Source organism: Cottoperca gobio, chromosome 7 (assembly GCF_900634415.1).
Source record: "Cottoperca gobio chromosome 7, fCotGob3.1, whole genome shotgun sequence".
NCBI classification, from domain to species: domain Eukaryota; kingdom Metazoa; phylum Chordata; class Actinopteri; order Perciformes; family Bovichtidae; genus Cottoperca; species Cottoperca gobio.
In genome coordinates, this window is record NC_041361.1 from 11,263,413 (window position 1) to 11,289,810 (window position 26,398).

The 26,398-nt window shown below is 42.9% G+C and overlaps 1 protein-coding gene across 1 annotated transcript in view; it reads right to left on the reverse strand.

The window, feature by feature from the left end:
• The window catches only part of dip2ba (disco-interacting protein 2 homolog Ba), a 43,515-nt gene that overhangs the window by 5,588 nt on the left and 11,529 nt on the right, over positions 1 to 26,398 (reverse strand). Inside the window, 32 exon segments of the mRNA XM_029435272.1 lie at positions 446 to 614; positions 707 to 837; positions 1,175 to 1,284; positions 1,802 to 1,913; positions 2,623 to 2,694; positions 2,696 to 2,745; positions 3,216 to 3,339; positions 3,478 to 3,558; positions 6,217 to 6,329; positions 6,440 to 6,641; positions 7,111 to 7,225; positions 7,425 to 7,552; positions 7,704 to 7,784; positions 8,643 to 8,779; positions 8,903 to 9,042; positions 9,407 to 9,521; positions 9,645 to 9,764; positions 10,235 to 10,328; positions 10,439 to 10,503; positions 10,804 to 10,906; positions 11,324 to 11,433; positions 11,666 to 11,789; positions 12,498 to 12,608; positions 12,683 to 12,774; positions 13,041 to 13,238; positions 13,534 to 13,653; positions 14,036 to 14,047; positions 14,462 to 14,590; positions 14,701 to 14,943; positions 15,700 to 15,825; positions 15,974 to 16,129; positions 17,448 to 17,519. Of these exon segments, the coding sequence (XP_029291132.1) occupies positions 446 to 614; positions 707 to 837; positions 1,175 to 1,284; positions 1,802 to 1,913; positions 2,623 to 2,694; positions 2,696 to 2,745; positions 3,216 to 3,339; positions 3,478 to 3,558; positions 6,217 to 6,329; positions 6,440 to 6,641; positions 7,111 to 7,225; positions 7,425 to 7,552; positions 7,704 to 7,784; positions 8,643 to 8,779; positions 8,903 to 9,042; positions 9,407 to 9,521; positions 9,645 to 9,764; positions 10,235 to 10,328; positions 10,439 to 10,503; positions 10,804 to 10,906; positions 11,324 to 11,433; positions 11,666 to 11,789; positions 12,498 to 12,608; positions 12,683 to 12,774; positions 13,041 to 13,238; positions 13,534 to 13,653; positions 14,036 to 14,047; positions 14,462 to 14,590; positions 14,701 to 14,943; positions 15,700 to 15,825; positions 15,974 to 16,129; positions 17,448 to 17,519 (3,755 nt within the window).

The window sequence follows — 26,398 nt, forward strand, 5'->3', positions numbered from 1 at the left end:
AGCATCAGAGGACATTTTTTATCCAAAGAGCTTTGAGATATTGAGCTGCACTCAACCACAAGAGCAAGATTTATGACTTTAAAGAAGATAGACAAACTTACACATGCTGGTAACACTCAGTCCATTTAATAAGTATGCAATTCATCTGTTCTGGTTTGAATAGTCTGAAAGTATTGACAATGTACTGGACTTTACTTCTTCTATTTATGTTCCCTAATCTCTCGCTCTCCCCTCATTTCCTGTCTTATCCCTACTGTCAACTTCACTAATAGAGGCATAATGTGCAAAAATCAGACGACAGGTGTTTATTAGTTGCATTCATAGCAGATATGATTCCTATGCAACCATATTATCACTGTGTTGTTATCATTAGAGTAATGACAGAGCAGTCATTTCAAAAGGGAGCCACATAACTATTTTGGGTGTGTATGAGTGTGATTCTGACCTTCAGCATCTCTGTCTGGGTGCCCAGGCCTTTGGTGCAAAGCTCCATGACAGAGTAGGAGCAGAAAGTGTCTCTGATCTTGTACTGACTGAGCGTGCTCAGCCACAGAGGCAGCGAGCTCTCCAGCTCCAGAGGAGGGATAAGGATGGACTGGTGACCTGAGTAAACACTGGGCGAAAAACACACTCGCTACAGCAACAACGCCACGTTTACAGGAGCAGCATGTTGTGTGAAATATGACATTCAGTCTGTGTGTGTTACCTGGAGAGGCACCACAGGACAAACCCCAGGCCACAGTACGGGTCCAGGCAGATGGCTATTTGGCGTGAAGAGTAGAGCTCACACTGCAGCTTAACGGAGCGGCACAGAGTGCTGACCGCAGCATGAGACATCTGACAAGAAATAGACAAAATAAAAATACTGTATGCCGTCAAACCTACACAGTAAATTCATCTTTGAGTCCCTTTTGGCTTAAAGTGATTACTTGATGCTATATGCAATATTTTATCTTCACACTTTTGTTTTATTCAAATATTCAGGGCATATTTCAGTTACATTTTTTAATTCCAAAGCCCAGGTACAGGTAAATGAACATAGGTAAATACCTTTATAGATGGAGAGATAGTAATCGTTATAATATATTTAAATGAAAAAAGACTTTGTTAAAGATAAACAATAATAATGATGAAATAATAATAATAATAATAATCTATAATAATAATACCTTACCTTAACTCCAGTCAACATGCCTGTGGTGGACACACTGAAGTCCAGGTAGGCCAGCATCTCAGCTGTCGGGGGTTTATAAATGTGCGGAGGCCGCTTTCTGGGGAGATCATCTGGGAGAAGAGGAAAAAGAATCTTTCTTATTTAATAAATCACACACTTGTACTGTCTTACTGTCAGTGTTATTGTTTGTTTTTGGGAATGCGCTGCGACTTGGTACTTGTTCCGTGTTTTTGTATTCGTCATACACAGCACCGCTCTGTTGCAACTTGTTGAACATATGTAGGATATCAGAGTAGAGATGCACCGCTGGCTGCTTGTCAGCTGATGGGCCATGATCAGTCTCATATATACGAGATTTTGCCAGTCAAATTTACACACATGTGCCACGTGATGGTTTTGGATCGGAGCATCTTCACTACAGAGAGTCACTTTAGTCTACATGAGGTTTCCCCAACATGTTCAACGTTAGGCAAAGAGCAAACAGGACAGCTTGTTTCCAGAAGAGGAACACGTTTCTTAGTCTCAAGTTTAATCCGTGCGCTCCCAGAGTCGAGTCCTGAAGGCAGTAAAGTGCAGAATGCCTAACGCCTCTAAGCGGTTCTGATTTGAACATATCTCAAGCAGCACCTGTATCGATGATCGTGGGCCACGTCTTGATGTTGACGCTGGCAGCAGCCTCCCTGGACCTGAGGATCCTCATGAGAGGCTGAGTGGTGAGGATGCAGGCTGCTTTGCTCACCTGTAACACCAAACAAACATATAAAGAAGTTCATTCATTGCGTTGACGGTGACCTCTGAAACAAACTGTCACTAATAAATGAAAAGGTATTTCATTATTGTTATGCTTTATTGATCCCTGAGGTGAAATTCTATTTTATTTGCTTCCCTCCAGGGAAATCACTTCTAGGGGTCAACAGCAGACTACTTCACTGAATTTGTTTGGCACTTTAACAAATCTAATAGATGGTTCATATAATATAAAACATTTTGTACAATAGGTTCATATGGCTTTTTATGCAATATGATACATATGTTGGTGCTTAAAAGTGATCTAATATTTACAATGTTATACATTTTCAGTTATAACTGTATGTTTTGTTTTGAAACTCATTTTATTTAGTATATAACTAATACATTATTCACATACCATCTCGAACGTTGGCATCTCCAGCATAATGGTGAGAATGCTCCAACAAACCCAGACACCACTCGGGGTGTAAAATACCTAAACTATACTTTACAGTCAAATTCTAATTGTATGTATTGTTTAAAACAGGGAGTGACAGAGGGAAAACATGTTTGCTTTGTGCGTCAGGTGCACTGACCCTCTAGAGCGGTCTAAGATGGAATAACTGCAAAAAAATAGTCTGTGTACTATTTGTTGTACTTAAATTACTCTTATGCTTTGGTAATGCTCGATTTAAAAACAATCAGTGGTGTGCACTCACGTCGATGATCATGCGCACAGTGGGGAGAGTAGCAGCCAGGTTCTGTGGGTGGGGCGGCCTCACCGTCACAGGGAATGACCCCCGCATAGAGACAGCCATAGAAGGCAGCTATCAGGTCAATCCCTGCAGATATAAGACACAGACAGGAACCTTGTGAATTTAGGCAAATTAAACATCTGTACTTTATCAGCTACCGCTAACATTTGCTCAGCTCGTTTCTCTGATAACATAAAATCCAGACGTCTGATGATTAAAACCCTTCATCCGGACAAAATCAAAAAAGTTCATTGTAAAAATGTTGCTTGAAACTGGATAAAACAAACAACATTGAAGCATGCTCAAAGTTATTCACCGTCATTACAGGCGACTAAATGCAACGGACCGCTGACCTCGATTAAAAATGACAGGCATCTCTAGGTTTGAAAACAGTTGGAAACATTTGGGATAGTGCAAGTACACAACTCAACACAACATATAAGTCTGTAGTCGCTTTTAGATATTGTAATGCAGAAATGTTACATATTATACCTTGGAATGGAAAAACCATGGAAGGACCGACGTCTACAATGGTGAGGGTGTTTGCGTGTGTTTACCTGGGGGATAAAGCAGCACCACATTGTCTCCTGTGTTGAGACCGCCTCTCTCCATCAGGGTAGCTGTGATTTTCTCTGCTCTCTTGTGCAGCTGAGCACAAGTGGATGTGCAAACTGCCACCCCCTACAGGAGAAGAGAGGAAGTACAGCTGAACTCACACCCAACAACATGGGTCACAGTTAGTACCATTAATAAAAGTGTGTGTGCGTGTGTGTGCGTGTGTGTGCGTGTGTGGTGTGTGCGTGTATGTGTGTGATGTACCTTTGCATTGAGTAGCACATATAGAACATGGTCCGGGTCTGTTTGAGCTCTCCATTGCAGAGCTTCAGACAAGAACTGGTGCTGGTGAAGAGAGTGTGTCATCACATTGACGTTAATGGTGGACTGAGTCAATGCACAAAAAGAAATACACAAAGCTGCATCTGTGGTGAATAATATTCCATTTCAAAATGATCCAACAGAAACACATAAAAGCTTGTCAACATGGGGGCACTTAATTTATCATCCAACCAACAGCCAAAAATAAACGCTTCTCAGTGACAACAGATACATTTGCACATTCCAAACAGACTGTGTGGAACAGAGAAGAGAAAAGATATTCTGTGAAGCTTTCGACCTCTCGCACAGAGGCACACAAGAACACAACAGGAGTATGTCCAGATTTATTTTGCAGGATCATGCTGAGACCATCTGCACCTGGAGCCACTAACAAGCTATGGGTCTTTCAAACAAAGGGTCATGGCAACTTTGAAAAGCTTTGAAAACAACATAATAGTGCCTCAGTGTATTGTTTCTTAAGCAAGGGAACCATCCAGTGGCTATTTTTAGAATTAAACACATAATTAGCCTCTTGATAAGTATCGTCAATAAGCTGAGGAACTGGTGCACAGGATCGAAAAACACAAGACGTGAAAGCAAAGAAAGGCCGTTAAAGGCAGACGCCAACATTAGGCAACACATAAAGTAACAAATAAAGTTCATACAATGACGTTCTCTGGACAAACAAATATAAATCACTGGCCGAAGTCATCCTTTGTGCCACTCTCTCTCTCTCTCTCAGTCAGACAACAGGTCGTGCTCTGGTCAACATGAATCAGGAGTCACATCATGCAGACCGGCTGCCCTGAGCACTCATCAAGCCATGCTACACATGGGAGCATCACAGTGAACACAGCGAGCAGAGGAGCACACCGACATGTTCCTACTTAATACTTTCTATTTTGGGGTTTATTAAGATATTATCATAATGCATCATAGTATATGATTACATGGTCACATGTTAGGAGACGGTTTATAATCACTTGCTCATGTCATGTTTAAGTAAGAAGCTTTCATTCAATTAGAGAAGATGAATGTCACTTAAATTGGCAATAGACACTTTATTTGCCTCACTTATCATTGTGAATTAAATGCTGGTTTCACAATGTAATGGCTATAGAATAATGAAACCATCAGCCTTATCTCCCAGGGACAATGAAGGCTAAAATATACAGAACAAAGCCGTGGAAAAGAAAATGCAGTGTGCCCTGTGTAGTGTTGCAGACACTTCTGCAATGACTGTAGCTAGCACTGGCTCCAAAGGTCGCACGTGGACGTTTGCATGCTGCATATTGTTGACATGCTGCATATTGTTGACATCATAGCGCATTTATTTGCATAAAGCTTAGTGGTTGCAGCGAGGAGACACTGCCTGCACACGGCGCAAGAAGAGCGGGAGAGACCGCGTGCTGTCAGCTGACGAGCTGTGGACAGTGATGACTCTGAACAGCATTGGGGATGAATTACAATATATTTTAATATATTTCTTACTTTTTCTACTGATGTTCTGAATAAGTCACTAAATTTGTCACTAGAAGAAGTTAGTGAGGAAAACGGAAAGCGATACGGTTGTTTATGCGACAGCGGCACCATAATACCACTTGGAAACGCTAGTTGTCTATTGCCACCTTAATTTACTGCTGAGCATTTGGTTTGGCAAAGCTAGTAGGCTGCTGGCAGACTCCCGTCTTAAAAGGTGTTGGCAGAGAGTCTGTTTTAGGACACTGATAAATACAGAGTGGAATTTAACTTCATTCTTTATGTATTTCTGTATTTCTGTATTTTAGTTCAGGTGTGTGGACCCCTGCTGGCCAAGGATCCAGCCTGGACAGTTATCGTTGTGCGTCGGGTCAAAGCTGATGCTGGTGGCCGTCAGGCCGTCGTGGCTGCAAAAGCACATCTGACTGACAGAAGCAAAGACGGTTGGGGGGGGGGGGCCCAGGCCAGAGCCTTACCATCATGGTGGGCCACATACAGAGCTAAAGCCCAACCCAAGCAAAGTTAAAGGCAGAACAACAGAGATTTAGGATCAAACATCAGCATCAATTCTTCCCCTGAGAATGACAGGGTCAGCTTTCACTTGGTAAACACGTTTACACTTTATACATTTCATTTGAATAGATTTGTGTGTCATATGTAAAGTGTAGGGCTGAAACTTAAGATCATAAACATTCATTTGCAGATATGTTTCTGGATTCAGTGATTGATTGTTTGGGCTATAAAACATCAGGAAATAATTTTTAAAAAATGGCCATCACGATTTCATAAAGAGGTTACGTCATCAAATGTGTGGTTTTGACAGACAAACAGTCCAAAACAAGATGTTCAGCTAACAATAATGTTAGGACAAATACAAACACATGTTTGGCCTTTTTGCTTGATAGATCACCTCAATGATCCATAATAATTCATGATCAAAATAGTTGCCGATGATTAATCGTCAAATCATATCAGTTCTAATATTGTGTGTAATAAACAGTGACTAAGCAAAGCAACAGTACAACGTTAATACACATTCTGTCTCACTGTCCAGGAGTTCATCTGAATCATAGATATAGATCGCTTTAGATATAAAAATTCACAGTAATATAAATGAAACCAAATGCATTATTAAGTTTCTGATAAGTATTCTAGCGTCAGTGTGGTCAAAGTGTGGTTCACGGTCTGTGTGGTGAACAGTACCTTTCGGATCAGATCCTGGTCCTCCACCACGCCCAGCTCTCTGCCTGTTGCCTGGGCGATCCGCTTTCCTGCCACCAAGTTGCCGACCAGCATAGAAGCCGGGCCGACATCCACTGAACAGATCAAAGACATTCGGAGTTTATTCAGTGACATACTTTCAGCACTGAATTAGTCTTTGCCGTGTGTTATACAGTTAGCATCAGTGAATGTTTTCCCACTGTACCTGGCTGTTTCTGGCGAGGCTTGGGCATGTTGGTAACACAGGTGTGCGGGCACAGGAGGATATTACATGGGTGCAGGTTTCCCTCAAGGAAGTTCTGCTTGGTTTCACAGATGTGGATGCCTCCAAGGGGCGTCTTTGGGAGGGTGTTGGCCGGGACGAGCGCCAGGCAGTACAGGCCGACCTGGTGGATACTGTCGATGGCCTGTGAGGAAAATTAGGCATCAAGTGAAGTTGTTTAATTAGTGCAAGATTAACTCGGTCCATCAGAACATGTCCTTCAGAGAACAATTTAAGCATTTACATTAAATGCAAATGCAAGAAAAAAAGGTAACATAATTCCTTTATACCCACAGCAATCATGTTTATTTCACCAGCTGTTCACATTTATTTTGAATTGGATGTTTTGATCATGATAATTTGATGCTTAGCTAGCTCTGCTTCACTCCACGCTGGTGCGGAGGAAAATTAAGCATTTTCCAAACATAAGACTTTGTACGAACCCTGTTTCTTATTAGAAAACATATTTATTTGACCCATAATGACTTTGAAAGACACATAACTAAAAGGCATAAAAGGGAGGATCTGTCACATAACATGAGTATATACCATCATAAAGAATGTAAATATTTATTGAATATTTACACCAGGCGACTCAATGTGTGTGATTTTACCTGCAGCACTCGACTCATCCACTGGAAGCTGTCTTCCTCACTGGCGTCGGGCCTCTGCTCTGCCACAATCACTATCCTCTCATCGTAAAACACCGTCACAGAGAACACAGCGATCCTGCGTGAATGACAACAGAGAAATGAGCACTCGCACACAGGGAGAGGCTGCAGGATGTTACAGGGATTGTTCAGTTTGGAGGGACATACATTTACCAATAAAATGTCACATTTATCGTTGTTTAGGCATTCATGCACCCTGTACACACAAAGCATTGCATTGCATTGCATTGGCTCACAGGTAGCAGTCAGTGTCTCACCTCCCCCTGTAAACTGTTTTGACAGGCTCCACTGCCAGCGCGGTGGCAACCAGGTCGTCTGCGTTGTGGCGTCGCCCGCTCACCATCAGAAGCCCCTCAAACTTTCCCACAACAAACACCAGACTGCCCTGTAGAGCAGAGTTTCACTCAGCAAGGAAAGTCTGACCTTATTTCTTCAGTCAAATCTCAGAAAATGAATTATTTCTCTGTGTGCGTGTGTGTGTGTGTGCGTGTGTGTGCGTGTGTGTGTGCGTGTGTGTGTGTGTGCACGCGTCTTACCGGTCCTACAAATCCAAGCAGACCAGTCCGAGTGAAGGGAATTTCTCCTATGGGTGCTCCAGCTTGGTTGACGGGGATCACCTAAAGATTAGCAGAGAAATCAAAGATTGGATTTCAATGCATACAGTAGAGTAAAGCCTCTTTCACATATGCACTCGAATGATCAAGACATTACCCGGAGGAGCTGAATGAGAAAACTCAAAACAACTGAATCATCCGGACCGGACATCAAACGAACTTTACCCTGCTCGCTCCCTCGCACAAAGTCTGTGTGATGAGACTTGAGCCCATGTGGGACTAGAGCCCGATCGTTTCTATCGCGCTCGTGTGTGACCGTAAGAAAACAAAACAGAGTGTTTCCACTAAGTGTGAAAGGCAAACTCCACACAATGTGCAGGCGTGATTCTCCGGATACAGTCCAGAGTTTTACTTGAGAAAATGGCTTAAAACTCGCCCTGACATTATAGTTCAAAGGTATGCCAAAATAATTGTGATAGTAGTTACAATGGTTGGTGTTGAGGTGCTTTATTACTTTAAAGTATTGAAGTAAATGAGAATAATTGGGAGGATATGGGAATAAATGCAATGCAACAGTTTCATGATGACTGTGGCTCCATCTAGTGGATCATTTAAACCTGAGCTTCTTTCCCTTCCATCCATTTTCTAAACCAGCTTGCATAACGTGCAGGGTGGAGCTGATCCCAGCACACATTCGATAAGAGCCGGGGGACACCCTGTACAGGTCGCCAGGAAGTTCATTCTCAAGTGTTACTTGTTAAGTAAACATTTCTTGTCTCATGTCAAATATTTCATTATAAGCTTCAGCATGTTTCATGTTTTTGTACTATTTTGGAAGAAATTGATAGAGATTAGTGAATGAAGAACAGATGTAGAAGTCATGAGTCAGTTCTTAAACATGTGTTTTAAACTTTGACGGACCTCAAATGTGTTCTTGGTAACACCAGGCAGGCCGTAGTACATGGTGCCTCCGGCCCGAGAGTTGATCACAATCTCTCCTATTTCATCCGTCTTGCACAGCTGAGGAGGCCCGTCCGGTTTCACAATGCACATTAGAGCTGAAAAGCACAAACAGGTCACAGCATTACGTATGTTTGAGTACCTGAAAGATAAAAAAAAGGAAGAATGTACTGTAAATGGGGCTGCTGCAGAGCCAAATAAAATCATCTCTGGTGGCTAACCTCCGGGCATGATGTGGCCCACATCCTGAACAGTGAGAGCAGAGTTCTTGTCCTCCGTGTTCACCCTGATCACCCCGTGGCTCAGCCCGCCCATGGACAGGATGGCCCTGGCTGGCAGTGGAGCTCCTCGTGCACCAGGCCTGCAGGGAAGGCACAAAGAGAGGTGATGATGGCTCAAACAAGGAGGCAGCAGAAACACATTGTTGAGGTCTGCCGACGCATAAAACAAGTCTCAGTCTCAAAGTGCAGTGGTGGCAGAAGTGAGAAGGAATCACATGGTTTGACTTTGTTCTAGTTTTGAGTTGACTTTCTCTTTAAGTGGTGACAATATTTTAGCCTCAACATTTTTTCTATACAAGCAAAAAAACAAACATATTTGAAAATTCCTATCCCTAATTTTAAGACGTACTAAATATAAGTGACGTAATGGTGAAAAGCAGCTCTTGTTTGCCGTCAAAACTAGTTTTGCACTAGCTTTGAACTCCCTTGGATCATATGTGGTACCTGCGTATGGCCACAGTCAGGGCCTCAGGAGACGTGGCACATGGACAGATCACCTCAGGCTTCAGACCATGACACTGAAACACGTTCAGGAAGGCATCACACGACGACACAGACCCTGGTAACCAACAAAACAAAAACACATTACCAAAACAGGATAGAAATAGGCCTACATGAAAGCTCATACCAAAGAAGTTCTTTATTACAAAGAGACCATGTTTGTGCAGGAGAAGTGACTCACATGGGTTTGCTCCATCAGCCACAATAAGCATACGTATGGAGGACAGGTTGGTGTCCCTCTGGTCCTTGTGGGCCATCATGGCCCAGTGGAGGTCACGGCACTTCACCAAGGCCACACGTGCTGTCAGAGAGGAAGGTGAATATGTTATACATGGTGCACTTACATGCTGTATTTACTGTTTGTTTCATCAATTATGTTTACATTTTGTGTGACTGATTCTCCTCGACTTCTGCTTTAACTTTGTGTTCTTGATGAGTCATCATGTTTAGTGTCTAGTTTTAACATTCCCCCTTCCAAGGAGGTTATGTTTTCGGATCGTGATAAAGCAGGGGCCAAGGAAGAACTCATGAAATGTGTAATTTGGAGCGGATCAGAATCACGGAGCAGATACACAAATTGTTTTTCACTTTCGTTAACATTGCGAGATAGGTAAATATGTCTTTGTCTGCGCTCTCCCAGTGCCCTTCTAGTTTAAAATAAAACCCTGTTTTCTCACTTAATCTCTGTTCTACCAGTTTAAATACATATATACAACTTTGTAGGCAATAAAATAATAAAACTATACAGATGTATAATAATATAAACTGAACCTTTGTGAATGTGGACCCTCTGCACCCAGGACATGGGACATGCTTTCATGACAGCATATGGCACTGTGATGGTGTGGATTCTGTTCATGACACTCTGGAAAACAAACGCATAATGTCAATGTCACATTGTACCCATTGCACACAATACATAACAAAGATAAAAAAGGTCTGGAAATACAGTACGAATTGTTCATTCAATCTCACCGTTAAGACGCCATGCCACATGCCCATATCCTTCTTGCAGTCCAACACATTGACCAGAGTCTCCCCTAAGACGGAAAACATAAAGACACACAAGTGAGGATGTGTGCAATCCCCAGCTGACTGTGTGAAAGATGCACACTTTAAGTAACACCTAAAACTCAATTTTGTGGTCCATTAGAGTGTTTATTCTCACTAATCCAGAGCCTCAGCTAATCTTCTCTGAGGTGACTCTCTGCTGAGCACTATTGATTTGTAAAAAATATTTTGAAGCTTAGTTTATAAATGCTAAAGTATCTCACACTTAGACACATAAAGAGAGTGAGTGTAAGAGAGGTATTAGTAAACATAAGGCACTGAGCTCTGACCTTCACAGTAGTTACAGGCCTGCGTCAGGGCTTGACAGTGGGTCAGCATGGAGATCTTGGACACGGCTACTCCCATCACTGTCCCCTCCTTACTTGCTTTGTACTGGTGGAAGAGAGACACAGACAGACACACACACACACACACACACACACACACACACACACACACACACACACACACACACACACACACACACACACACACACACACACACACACACACACACACACACACACACACACACACACACACACACACACACTTAATTTCATTTAATTGAAATAGTGGCAGACTAAACGATAGAATATAATATTGTGACGACGCTTGTGATTTACATAAATAAACAGCACAGGATGACATTAAACTGTAAAAAGGTAGTATATGTTTTTTTATGTATACATTTAAAAGGCAACATGTCATTAATTTACCAAGTTTCTCATGTAGGACGGATGCAGAAAATGTTGTTGGATAACTAACGTAGAAATGCTAAAAGTGTGAATTTGCGTTCTGAAGAGTTACCTCTATGTAGGCAGTGTCAGTGTTGGCGGTGGGGATGTGAGGCTGCCAGTCTTTGGATGGTTTGGTCAGATACTTCGTGTCCGTCACTACCCATTTCATCCTTGGCCATCCTGGTTAACAACATCACAAAGAAGCGCACAGAAACATTTTAGCCAACACAAAGCGAGCGTGTGAACTCATTTGGAGCCGCACTAAATTGACATTGTTCACCTTGCAACTGGCCAGTGAACTGTCACACTGTACATGCCCTTTAATGAGTCTAATGGCTCCCGAAGAGACTGAGACAGAGCTGACTGCTGCTGAGCAAACAGCATCAACAGCGGTGCATTTGGGCTGACTGACCTTTGAACTGAATGATTTCTCCGTTTGGTGTCTTGGGCAGCCCTTTGAGGCACACCTCGCTGGTCAGCGCCAGACTAACACCACAGCTGCCCAACAGGAAGCCAATCTGCTGGCTGCCTGCATCCTATGGAGAGAGACACGGGTCAGGAGAGGCCAGTATAATAGACAATTCAAAAACACACATGCTCTCTAGCTGTCAATATATTGGTTTTAAAATAAATCCATATCTTTTATATGACTTTAAGCACAATGAGGCATTATATTTACCATATACACAGTGATGATTAGAAGCCCAGACATTGCAATATATTGTAGTTAGTTAAAATAAAATAGATGGTCAATTGATTGTGCCACAAAATTCAAGATAAATAATAATCATCTTCTCCAACCAAAATCTTCTTGGCATAGCAACTTTTCTTTATCATAACTATGTGCATTTTAAGCTACATGCAACATTTCCTTTGCATATGAGCGTATACATTTCTTCATGTTGATAGTGCAGGCCATGATGTGATTTCATATGATACTTGATTGGTTCAATGAGTGAGTCAGTCTGTAGCCCGTCCTGATTGGTCCATGTGTGTCAACCTATTTAAGATGGTCTCTCCTCTTATCTGGTAAAATAACCTGATGAAGGTCTGTGTACCGAAACGTTGTTATTAAAAATATCTCTATGTGCGAGTGAAGAGGACAGTGTGCAGGACGCTTTGTCCTACGTCGATCTACTGGCGTGCAGGAGTTCTGCTCTTTTAGATAACTCATCAGAAAATAGATTTTGTTTTTCTCAGTGATCACCACAGAGGAATTCACTTGACAGAAGTGATGTCGTTACCTGTCGTGACAGCGGTACCTCAATGGGCACAGGGATGACCTCAGCTAACAGGCAGCCATAGAAAGCCACCCAGAACATGCCAGGGTCGCTGTTAGGATACACCAGTGCCACCTGAGGAACAGAAAGTTATTTTCCAGTGTTCCTTTATTACTTTTCATCCCGAGTGGTGACTGAGAGACTCTTACCCGATCTCCAGGTTGTAGGACAGGTTCTGTCTTGGTGCCCAGTTTATTCAGCAGTGTATAGGCCAGTTTCAGACTGCGACTCCATAGTTTTCCTGCGGAGAAGAAAAGCAAATGTTCATTTTAAAATGTCCTGTTTGTTGCGTAACTGGATAGGTCAACTCCACAACCCACTGTAGCTGCTGTAGGAAATATACATGTAGGTGTTATTCTGCTCAGCAAAAATGTGTCCAGTTGAACCTGCTCATATGCAAGAGATATATTTCACAGTTACATTTGGTGGACACAATAACATGAACATTAACTGCTGGCAATACAAAACCTTTGCTGTTATATTATATTTCTATAACTGGAGGCTCACCATATGTGACTGTGTAAAGCGGTTTGCCGGTGATGTCCAGAGCTGTGAGGGCGGGGCTCTTGGCCTGGGTGGCCCCCCAGCGTGCCAGGGCAGCCTGCAGGGCAGGGGGCCAGTTACTGACCACTCCGAGGGGCTCCCCCTTCACCGGGATGATTTGCCGTCCCTCTGGCTTCGGGGTGTTGGGGTCCGGCTGGAGCACTGGACAACAGCAAAGGGGAGGCAGGAGATGATTATCAGAAGCCAACAGCGTGCAACATTAATACCATAACAGTGCAGTAAGGTTATAATAAATGTTAAATAAAATATGTTTTTGGAGAGTTCTTTCTGTTACGTAAATAAAGTGATGTAAGAATGACTCCTAAAACCAGGAAATTAGTTAGCAGTTTACGCACTTCCGTGTTCTGCTCATGTGAATAAGTGAGGGGTTACGTCTGTGATTATTTTAGTTTAACACATTTTTTTCTGACAAAAATAAAATCGCACTGTGTCTCACCTTCTACAATTTCCTCAGAGTCATCGAGGAAGAATTCGCTGAGTGGTGGTCTCTTCGGCCGTTTGAGTGTGTTCAACAGCTGCTGGATCTTAGTGGAAACCCTGCTGTTGACAGGCACGCCTGGACAAACACCAAGACAACAGCCACTGTCACAAAAATGTTAACAAACAAAACAACTCAAAAGCATAAGCAAGCACCCACACATGCAATTCTATTATAAACACAAATGCTCATTTACTTTATCACACACAGGCAGAACCCTACGCACAAACTCAGGATCAGAATCGGCAGCAGGAAGGATTCAAGGGAAATTGGTAGTAGACACAGATTGGACAAACAAAACAAATATAGGAGGTTCTCTATGTCTAAACCTATGACACGAGACAACAGAGGGACAGAGAGGAAGAGAGACAGAGAGGCAGACACCAGGCTGGAAAGCAAGCTGATGTGGGGCTCTTCAGCATCCCTCCCCTTCCCCTTCCCTGATTTCGTTTTATATTACCTCTTCCTTTTCCTTTTTTAAATGAAAGGCAAGACAGGGACAGGATTAATGGACCCAAAAGAAAGAACACAAAATATCTGGGATTAGCAGCATTCACACAGTGAAATGAGGATAATGTTGTAGTTGATTCTGGGTGAACATGGGCAGATGTTTATTGATTTGAAGCTTCGTCAGTGCAATGCTGTGAGCCAAACGGTCAATGTAAAACAGAAAAGGTCACTGAACTGCCATGATCAGCACATGGCAGTTGAGTGACATTTTAACTTCCCAATCTGAAGAATAGAGGTAACCAGATGACAGATACCAAATTCAACATATTTCAGGGACTAGAAAATTATAGATTTTCTCCCCACAATGAATGTACACCCTTATATACACATTTAAACCACCAACAGACGTTTAGAAACGTCTTGGCTGTGAGTGTACCGTCAGCAGTATCCAGCATGCTGTTGCGGCTCTGTCCACGGCTCATGCCCCTGACAGCTGGAGGCAGGTCCACCCTGGACCCTCTCTCCTGGGGAGTGGAGGATGTCACATCTGGGGGGACGCTGTTTTCTGGAGGAGAAGGAAGAGGGGGAGGGGGAGGAGGAGGAGGTCGTAAATAGGAGCACCAGCTAACCGACACTGCTCCGTTAACATTGGCGCTATTAATCAGTGGCGTTTACCTATGCGTGTGTGGGCCAGTAGATCGGCCAATAAGGAAGCACCAGGTTGGGGCTGGGGCTGGGGTTGTGGCTGGGCCTTGGGCTCTCCATGGGAGAGGGTGGAGGAAGCAGACGAGGACGTTGAGGAGCTTTGGACGGAGCGGTTGATCCAGTAATCAGGGCTCTGCAGGCTCTGGGCTAGCACTGCACTGAGAGCTGCCTTTCTGCGCAGTGAGCCATCATCCTCTGATGCAGAAGATGTGTCTGATGAAAAGAGAAAATCCTGAATATTTAGATGGTTTTTTTTGTTTTGTTTTTACACGATTTAGCCTCAAAGGATACATTTATAATTTTGCTTGCCTTCCTTAAAAGGAGGTATCAAAAGTTAAAGTCAGCTACGGAGCAGCACTCCTACAGTTGGCAGGAATACAGGCTACATCCACAGAAACGATACCCACGACTGTTCTAGCACCATTTCAGAAATTATCTCCGTCAATATTAACACGCATGAAAATGCATATCACATGACAATTCACACACACTGTGTGCCAGTGTAAACAGGAAGCAGATAACCCTAACGCTGCTGCACATTGTTGCAAAACGCTTGAATAATAGCTTGCCTTTGCATGTAGGCAGGAGTAACATTATTAAATGCAGAACAACAGCTGCTAGCATAGACAGCAAGGTCAGCAACACCTGTCATTTGCTATTCATGTTAAATTAACCACTGGCAGTCGAGGCTAAAGTCATCCGTTTTCTTCTGGAAAGGACCATGTGATAGGGGGGTGAGGAATTGGGGAAGGACACGTTGTGACTGATAAGACCCAATAAAGAAGCAAACATGAGTGTCTGCGTCATCGTTTTCAAAAGTCTCCATTTCTTTGTTTTGAACATGATGGGATAGTGTGGACACTAGGCACAAACGTAGAAAAGGTTTAAAACATGTCGGTGTGGATATAGCCAGTGTCTTGATCCAGAGACACTACCAGCTGCCCGCTGAGTTTGAGAAATGTAGTTTACCTGGAGGTGTGCAGGTATCTATGGGAGACTGGACAAAGGCTGAGCGTCTTTTGGTCGGCATGGGCAGTGCCATCTTCTCTTCTTTGTGTTTGGCCAGTGCTGCCTGCACAGCCTCCGTGTGGATGTCTACATAAACAGAGAGACAAAGAGAAAGAAGAATATTTATTGAAAAGAGTAAGCTGATGATTTGTTATTGTTGGATAGTTTATTTAATGTGTTTAATGATTTGTTAAAGTGTGTGTTTTTTGATGTACGCTGTATGTATGCTGTGTACCTGATCTGTAGCGGTCGTCCCTGGCCCCTCCACTGCGGTGTGCGCGGTGGTGTCTGGAGGCTGAAGATGTGGAGGGGCCCGGGGCCTCGGGACTCGGGCTGGGGTCGGCACTGTGGCCCGGGGAAAGCTGCACATCTGGCAGAGACAGATCCACATCTACAGAACAGAAGCAGTTATGTGCAACGTCAATAAAAAAGGCATGTAGGGCAACATTAATAAACAACAAGCCAACATGAGATTTCAGAAAGTTGAACACTCACTTCTCTCATAACGCCATTACAGGCTACATGTAGGCATAAATATTATATTAAACTCAGAGAAGCTCTCTAAATTTAGTCTCACTAAAGAGCCTCTGAGCATGAAGTGAAATAAGGACATGTACTTGACTGATGGAACTTAGACTGTTAACGCAGTACATGAAACTAGGCTAGATTCAAGCAAATATATTTTTAGTCAACTCCTCCCAGAGGGCCTGAGGAACAGAGTCCCTGTGTAGATGATAGTTCAGAGGGATAAGGAGGTCTGATGGGACATGTGCAGGAGCAGGAGGTGGACCTTTGGAGCTTTAAAGCTTCCAAATACCTGCTTTGACATCCAGGGCAAGCTGCCCATAACAATGCGGAGCCCACTAACAACCATGGGAATGTTATTAAAGTGCTAAATATGGAAATTATCCGTATGAGAGTTAGATTCCGGAAGTCCTTTTCAAATCCCTGAGTGCGTGATTATGTCACATGTATCATGTGATAGCTCAAGCCAAAACAGGCCAAGGTTAAACTAGCAGGAAAGGAAGTATTCCTCTATTTAAAATGAGCTCACAGTGACACATGAAGAAGGATTTTTTCATGCCAATGCTAATGTGGTGCAATTCTTTCTGAGGAAACACCACACCCTCATGTGAGTCAGCTGACTGAACAGATCATCTTACCAATGAGGACAGAGGTGAATGTAGTACAGAGAAACTCTGCTACTTCCCTGCTTCTGTTACTGCTCGTGAACAGACATTGGTTTTAGCAAATTGTGTCCACAGGTTCAACTCTGAGTCACACAGCGGTTTTGTTATTCTGTGGCTTTTCTACAGCAGTGCAGAGATGAGAGAAGTTGTTAGATGTTACTCAATGCCTTGTTATCATATGTGCATTTCTCATTTTGGCCACTAGAGTGCCACAGAAAGCCAGAAATTGTCTTTGACAACATGGACAAAGGGAATTACAGTCACACTGGATATTCAGGGAAGCTACTTCTTTATTGATTCTGTTTTTGTCATCTCGCTACAGATGGGGAAGAACCATCAGCTGAGACACAAGATCCAGCATGCTGAAGTCATGACTCAAGTTCTTCTGCTTTAGGTTTCCCAAATGTCAGAGTGACCAGCACCAAAAACGCTGACAGAGGAGGTGATGACGACGCAGGAAAGACAGAAAGAGGGGTTAGAAGAGAAACGAGGAAAGAGCCGAAGAAGAGTTTTTCTTACTTGGCAAATGGGGGATGAAAGAGGCCAGCAGCTTGGCTTTCTTCTTCTCATAGCCCTTCTGCGTGATGTCACCTAGGAGAGAGGACAGCGACACCACACCGTAATGTTAGTCATAACTACCACACACACACACATAAACCAGATAAAGCACACACAACACTCCACTGACACACAAACACACACAACTTTTCGCTTTAACTAATACATTTGCAGGGGTTGAGTCTTAATAATAATAATAATCCTCTTTTAAACAAATCTACTGAACTCCACATGTTGACAGCTCAGTCCATTTACAACTAGGCAAGGAGATAACACCATTGTTTGGCCTTACATTAGCTCCGGTGAATAAACATGATGAGTGCACAAAAACCTCCTCCAGGCTACGAAACCCAAATATGATTACGGCAACTAGCGGATAACTGCGTGGCAGAGAACAATGGCAAAACTGAAGGCTATCGGGAACAGTTGGGATAGTAAGCAGAGCAAAAAGGAAAGCCATGTGAGCCGGTTTCACATGAGACTCAACGATTTATCTCCTCCACCTCCCCCCCCCCCCTTTTTTTTCCCCCCACTGTACACCCAGCCCTTCCTAGTTTGGCCTTGGCCTGGCAGGACTCCCACCGCTACCAGAGTTTGTCAGAGAGCAACAGAGGCAAGACAAAGTCCATTTAACTGGGACCCCAAAACATACACAGTCTGCTATTGCAGCGAACACGCATGCAAGACACACCCTATCCAGTTCACTAACATACACACACACTCCCCTTGTACACATAAACAATCCCACTACTGCAAACTCTCAGTTATTCCCCCTCTCCCGTGTCCAGTGATAACACCGTCAAGTGCAATGTGCCAAAAGACTGCTTAGCCTCAATCCCGGCACCTCCTCCACACTCTGACCGGTGACAACACGGAAACCCTCGTCCAGCCAACTGAGAGGAGGAGAAAATGGAGAAAATCTAAGATAACAGGGAGGAGAGGGTTGTGGGGGGGGGGTGAGGTGATAAACACATGGTGAGAATCACTGGCAGAAGCGAGAGGCAACATAAGCCGGTGCATGTATGAAACAACAATGGAAAGAAAATGAGGAGAAAGAGAGAGAGAGAGCCAAAGTTCAGCAGCAGATTGGAGGGTGGTGGGCTGGATAAGCCGGCACTGGGTGGGGAGTCCCATGTGTGACTCAGTTTCTGTGTGTCTTTAAGCTTTCTCACACTCCGCTGGTGTGTGGGGTTTGCCTGGAAAAACAACTGAATCAAAAAGAAAGCTCCCTTAAGGATTGAGTATGTAGATTGCCGGTATTGGGAGTTTTGCAGACTTTATTTCTGATCCTTTCCCCCCCGCTCTTAAGGTTTCACAACACTGTGGAATCATGGTAAACAGGGGGAGGGGGGTGGGAGCAGAGGGAGTGTACATCATTTGCAGAAAGAGAAAAGAGCAGAAACAAAGTCAGAGACAGTTTTAGAGAGTGAGTTTGAGATTGAGTGCTGAGTGCTTTGTCATTCTCTGAGTAAGAAAGCTTTAAATGGGGTGGCCAGCAGTGACTGCCTGGATACACACACTGGCCTAAATGTGTTACAGTCTCTTTTTCTTTGTTCTCCTTCTCTTAAGCACGCTACCAGACGTGGAATGTAACTAACTTAATTGCAAGTTTAAGGTATTTGTACTTGACTTGAGTATTTTCCTTTTATGCCCCTTTATACTTCTACCCAATATTGTACGTTTTACTTTACATTTATTTGACTGTTTAAGTTATTAGTTACTTTGCAGATTCAGAATAATACAAAATATAAATCAAGTAATAAATTCTGATATAGCCTAATAATATAGGTGAAGCTACCCAGCAGTATATAAGTGGTTAAAATCAGCTCCACCTGTTGACCAGCTGCAACATTAAAGTGATGAACACATTAACGCATCACTAATCTGAAATGAGCATAATGTGTGTGCCTATTTTAATTGTTGGTACTTAAAGTATATTTTGATGCTTTTTTACTTGTAACACAGTATTTCTACATTGTGATATTGCTACTTTTATCTATGTAAAAGTGCTTCTTCCACCTCTGCATGCTACAGGCTTTGTTAACGTGGAGCAAAACACTCGCAGACAGACATGCAAGCACAGCAATCAGCAGCAAATTGATTGTAGTGGATGGAACGTCATTGTTGTTGGATACTGGGATCTGTGCAGCCTAGCGCTGGTGTCCAAGTGGTGCCCGGAGGGAGGGAGGGATGGAAAGATGGAGGGAGGGAGGGAGGGTCATTAACACAGACAGAGGAGAGTCTGTATTAGGGTGAGGGCATAACAACAGACGTGGACTGGCACGACCACACTGGCTCTGTGGCTGGCAGTGGGCAGAGACACCGAGGGCTCTGGATTGAAAGAGTGACTGTGACAGCCGCTTCAAAACAGAGGAAAAGCTGTATGTTTTGAGAGCAAGAATGTGGTGTTTTGAGTGCGAGCATGAGCAAAACAGTACAGTGACTGTGAGTGTGTGTGTGTGTGTGTGTGTAATGTGAGGTCAGAGGACAGGATATGAGTGTTACCCCACCCTGTGTGTGCGCTGCCAAAATCGTCTCCCTGTGTCTGTCTAGAGAAAGAGGAATGTGCTGATTGGAGAACACCATGCTAACAGAGAGGGCCAACTGGCCAGGAGAGCTAGCCCATTGGCCAAAAGCTCCCCTGAGGTGCAGGAAGCAAATGTATTTGTGTGTGTACAATGTGTGTATACACAGCTGGTGCAGGTTAAGGGGTTCTACAGTACACAGAGGAACGAATGCTGACTGAGCTCGGAGCAGAGTTGCATTACAGGCCTTCTCTGTGAGATGTGTGTCAGTGTGTCAGACCAGGATTGTGTGTATGATGGACATGCTCAACATAGTAGTGGTAGAGGCAGGTTTAGAAAGGTGTATGTGTAAAAATGTCTCAAAACGTTTTCACACAAGACTACCATTACAATGGGACCACATCTGTGTTCGTGCAGCGCATTCGCACATGATAAGCAAAGTCAGTATTTTACTTGAATTTACTGACAATTTCCCCCGGGTGTGATGCCATAGTAAGAAATATTAAACAAATGTATATTTAATATTATTATTCACGAAGACCTCTTACTCCGGTGCGAATGGGTCTCCATGCTGTGTAGAGAGATGAGCCTCAGATATTTGTATCCAATGTGCGGTCAAAACTTGCATCTAAAATTGCCAATGCCGCCTCCATAATTCAAAAAAGAGGCAGGGAGAAAAAAAATACAAGCACTAATCCCCAAAATGCCTCTTCGCACAGGAATAACATTATCGCATGACTTTTGTGTTAGCGAAATATGGCCGATTTGCACGGGATTAAGATCAAAGACTAGTTTCGCAATTAACACAAATAACTAAAAGGTCTCCAGGTAATTCTAGTCCTGTGAAAAAAGGGCTTCAGATGTATAATTTCAGTGACAAAGGTCATCTACTTTCTTTAAGCAATAGTCATAATCCTTCCTCCCGTCATCCAGGCGCTTAAAAGTTTGTCTTTGTGTCAATAGGCCGACCAATGTTGCTGTTTCAGAAGGCATTCAGTTCAAGATGACAGTGACCCTCCGACTCTTCTGCTGACATGTGACCTCAGGTCGAGTCAGATGGGGGGGCTGATCCTCTCACAGCTGACAGCAAAGGGTCACAGAGGGGATGAACACACACATAAACAGCATTCCCAGTGAAACCAATAATTATAGCGAGCTACGCTCTGACGGAAAGGGATTTTACAGTAGAAGTCATGCATCCCGGCATTAGTGACCACTTCACTTTTAATCTGCACTGGCATTCTCTGACACATTAGAGCGTTGTGTGTTTGTGCAGTTGATCTGTGTGCACACCATGATGGTTGAAACAATCAAACATCTTTTCAGGTTTCTTTAAATAATTGCAAAATTACAGCTATAGACGTCATGTTGTGATTTAAGTTTATAGGGGACATGATGGCTGTTCAAAAAAACCCTGTTTGGTGTCCAGAGTTGTGGATCTATAGTATTGGTGGCCCACTACGTTCATGATTGTGGCTTACATGAAATGAATCCAAGAAAAACATTAGCTGTCCAGACCATATGACTTAAAGGGTACTTAATGTCTTGATAGTGGTTTCCATGGGTTTTCCGAAGCAGCCGATATGTCGAATCATCCGACTGACTGCAGCTGAATCACTTAAAATGTTGTTTCTTATGTCACTATTAACAATGGTCTGAATATTTGGCTTCCTCAAACAAACCTAAAGAGTAACACTAATGCCACATCAGTGGTTAATAAATGATGAGTAATGAACAGCACACAGCCAGAGAGTGCTGGGAAGGAAATGCTGAGGTTATGGTTAAAAGCGCACGCTGTGTGTGGGGGGGGAATACACAATGAAACTCAACTGAACTGGGACAAATCCTCACCGGAAGCACCTAAAACCTTATGCAAGACTCCAGGTCATTCAGCAATGGGGGGAATTAATATTGGAAATAGAAGAGGACTTGAAAGGATTTTTCCAGTTTGGGGAACAAATCTGAACAAGCAGTTTAATTCCAGATGCCACTATCACAGCAAACAGCACTTTGGTGACAAGTCTCAGTCGTCTTCATAAAACTCCAACAACAAAGCCAGTGGGCGCCGCAAGAATTCTTTCAATCAGAGAAACACCTGCTGCCAACTTTTATACAGCGACGTTCCTTTTACTGATATTACTTGGCTCGAGACAATCTGTTCTCAATTTAAATAAATGCTCCGCTCTGCCTGAGAGATGTAGTGAAGCACTTTTAATGCAAACGTTTTCCATCTGTTTTGTGGTCAGATCACTTTTCTTTAATGAAAATCCCACTGGCAATTTGACAAAGCAAGAGTGAAAGTGTCTTTAGTTGTTTTTAAAAGTATAGAGGAAGCCCCCGGGGTTAAAGATGAATATGGAAACTGTTTCTGCCAGCAACCCAGGGCCCAGATGATGAAAACATTCCCAACAGTGTATCAAAACGATACAAACGGGTAGCCCGCACAGTTTCGAGGCATCTCAATAAGAGTCAGAGGTCACTGCTGGGTTAATGTTTCCTCTCTTAAACCTTGTTTATACTCACGCGATGCCGCTGTGGGGCTGCCGTCCACAGGTGGCGCGTGAGCTATGAGCGTCAAAAAGGCATTTAAGGTGAATGAGTTGTAAACTATTTGATTTGACTGGAAACATATTTACTCTATTTATTTATTTATTTGGTTTTTAGTAGGCTATTTGTGGCAGTCATGTCTGAAAGGAGAGCAGCAGGCCCCTAATTACAAAACCTCAGAGGTGCTTGATCAAGCACCTCAATAACTTGCGAAGCATTCACGCTTAACGCACAATACGTTATGACATCACTCTTGGCTCACAGACCCTCTCGGTGAGCAGAAACCAGGCTTTAGACCGAAGGATGAGCTAATGGTTGATGCCAGCAGACAGGAGAGAGTCTGGGCTGTAGTTAACACCCGAACAGCCGCCAACTCAAAACACAAGAACAATCAGATTAAAATCAGTGCAGAGGTACAACACTTGTGTTGTGTGTCTGTGTGGTGGTGGTGGTGGTGATGGGTTCACTTCTCTGTTGAGGATGTGGCAACAGCACTGATGTCTCCTCTCATTATATAAAGTTTGTGTCGATTTCTGTTGATGTTGCAAACACATCCATACTTTTAGTGCAGACCACTGCGACCCCCTTACATTCACACACACACACACACACGTATTTATCCCCCCCACTGGTAGAGCCCTGTAATTACTATGGGCAGATTAGCCTGGTGACATCCAGCTCTGGGAGGATGTAACATTACGGTTTCTTTCACCCACGATTTCCTCTTGCCCCACAGTATCGGTTCCTCTCTCTGCATGCACACACAGGTTACAGACAAACACATGACTGTACACAGACACACACACGGCAATGAGGAAAACTACCTAGATTATACAGATTGTGGTAAATAAAACCTTCACTTCACACTGAGAAACATCCAGCGTTAACATTTTTGTTTTACCCTAATCTGTAATCTGAGATTACATCTAACCTAACAGATTACATGGGTCCGTCTGGACATTTGTATGGACTTGGTTAAAGGATAGATGACAAAAAATGTCCGCTTCTATCTTCTAGCCCGGTGAGGTCATGGTCGGGCTTCTAGCCAGCGATACTGGTTCGATCTGCACAAAGGGGTCTTTGTTTATCAGTGGTTTATTGTCCGTGATAAATTAGATGCCAACATGCAACACTGTTACAACTCAATCTCACGAGACATAGATACCAACAAAAGAAAGCTAGTCTCCCGTAGGGTCTTGGTGAGCAGATGACAGCGAGGACTGAGACACACAGAGCACAACCACAAACAGAAACACTCACACAAAACAGCCACAGTATGCACATTTACATGTACATACACACATAAACACAGGGGCTGAGAGAGGAACTAACATCACCCACAGGATCTTATTTATAGAGCAGAAACACAAAAACAACGGGCGGACTGTGCTGAGAACATGGGTAAATGGCACTCGGCAGGAAATGCAAATGAAAGAACCCGACACAAGGCCATTTAATGGCACCTGGTCGTTAGTTAAAGGAGGTGTAAGAAGCTTATTTCCGTAGTTCTTCCTCTAAAATCTTAGCAGTTAGAAAAGAAGAAATATAGACAACTCCAAAACTGTTGATTTGCATTCCCATATACAATTTATTATTTCATTTTAATACTCTGATATAATAAGCTGAACAGTTATTAAACTATTCATCGATTAGTCAAGTGACACAAAAATAAATGGAAACTATTTTGATCTCTTTAATCATTAAATCTTTCAAGAAAAATTGAGAACATTTCTTTGCTCCATTTCATAAATTGTGACGATTTGCTGTTATCTTATGTGATAGTAAAGTCAAGTCATTATGTTTTTGAGTCTCAGTCAAGCAAGCAACTGGAGAACTGTCAACTTTAAGAAATTACAATGGCCACTTTTTTTACTTTTTATATAGGTTGTCTGCATTTGAAATCTCGCTTGTTGAGTATTACAGGAAATACAAAGTATTTTTCAAACATCTATGGATGTAATGTTTCTTATGGAACCGTTTGTTCGTATAATAAATTAAACACAATGGATTAAGGTATGATGACAATTACCAGAAAACTGAATAAGCGTCCACACCCTTAGGACTGTGTAACATTGTGCAAGTACTTTCTTCTCGGTGCATCAGCTGCTGAATCACAGTAATTCAATATAAGCAGCAATCCTCACTCGGGGGGGTATTTCGTTCATGTCTGGGAAGAGATTGAAACATTTTTACAAAGGCCTCTTAACTCCAGAACCAATGTTTTCCACTCCAAAAGCAGGCCTACAATTCCTATGGGACCCAGCGAGTCCATGTGGGGGTTTTCAGGCAGACAGAGAGGATGATGTGATCTCCGGATGGACTAAGAAATCTGCCGGCCAGCTGAGAAAAAGACCGGGGGAGTGTAATCTCTTGAGTCAGAATCTCTATTGGAGACAGAGATTCTGTTTGTATGTGGTTGTTAAAGGCTGGAGCCAGCAGGTCTTGACAGTTAACTGAACTGTAAATCATGATTGAGAAGAGCTGGGCATTTATCACTGTACACTTTGTTGTCTAACTTCTTCAATCAGACGCTTTAGCAGTTCAATAAATACAAACTCATGCAATGGGTCACTGTTGTCAAATCACTGACGTTTACGTTACGAGTTTCAGCTATGTAAAAAAAAATCATTAAAGTACTTAAATTAGCAGATACAGAATATGTGTATAATTCTTATTTTAAAGCTAGATAAAAATAAATGTAAGGCCCTCTGAATATTAGGGATCAGGAGGTTGACAATACAACGTGCAAGTCATTTGTCCTCAGAATGACTTCAAACACCTGATAAGGAAGATGGCAGGGACACTTGGTTCCCCGCTGCCATTGACTTGTACTGTATGTCATGAACATGAACAAGACAACTCGTCTATCTTATCAGATACTGTGACACATGCCGATATCAGAAAGAAGGTTGTTTTTTTGTGGTATTTAATGATTCGTAGTGTGAAGATGAGTATGATCATTTGGCATATTGGATTATTTCATTGTAGCCTATTTGTTGCTGTGCAGCCAGTCTCTTCTCCGTGATGCTGTGACAGCTCCTTTTACTATTCTGAGGCCTTTTTTCTTGTGAAAAACTCAATAATTTAAAAGAGAAGAAAAAGCAGACTGAGAGGCGCGTTAGCACAGAGCAGTAAAAACAAAAATCCAACGTGGTTTTACAGCAATCACAGATGTGTCACACCTGTGTTTGCCATTATACGGCAGGTAATGAGTTTAGGGAGTGAGCAGCACAGAGGATGTAATGAAAGGTGTGAGTAATATTAAAAACTGAAAGTGAAACCATGTAAGTCGCATTGGTAGGACAACAGCAAGGTGGGTCTTAAAGGAAACTAGAGAGAAAGACAAAAGACATAAGACGCAGCAACTCACAATGTAGCTTACACACATCAAAGTCACTATGTATTGCCTCACATACAGGGTACTGACACCTTCATCATTGTAAAGCACATGCATATAAACAAACACACAGACACGTAAACTTGGTGGAACATTTTAAATTCAACCCTCCGTGACTCAAACACCTAATCGTTTGATCAAATCAGACCTTCCTGTACAGGATCAAAACACTTCAGCTCAATTGTGTTGGCTCTACTGGGATCGAAATGAAGAGTATTCCCCCTACGAACTGAAAGAAAGGTCCAGCAATCAGACTGGAAAGTCAGCATCCTGAAGTTGTTTTTGCCAAAGAAATAAAACTAATGTTCCCTCCAAGCTTTGAAAGCATTCATATTCTGTTTGAGTGCAGACTGAGTATTGCCCTACTTCCTCCATTACTTCTATTACATTGAGCATGTTATATTGGCAGAGACAGCACTCTTAAGCCAGCAGTGAGTTTTGAG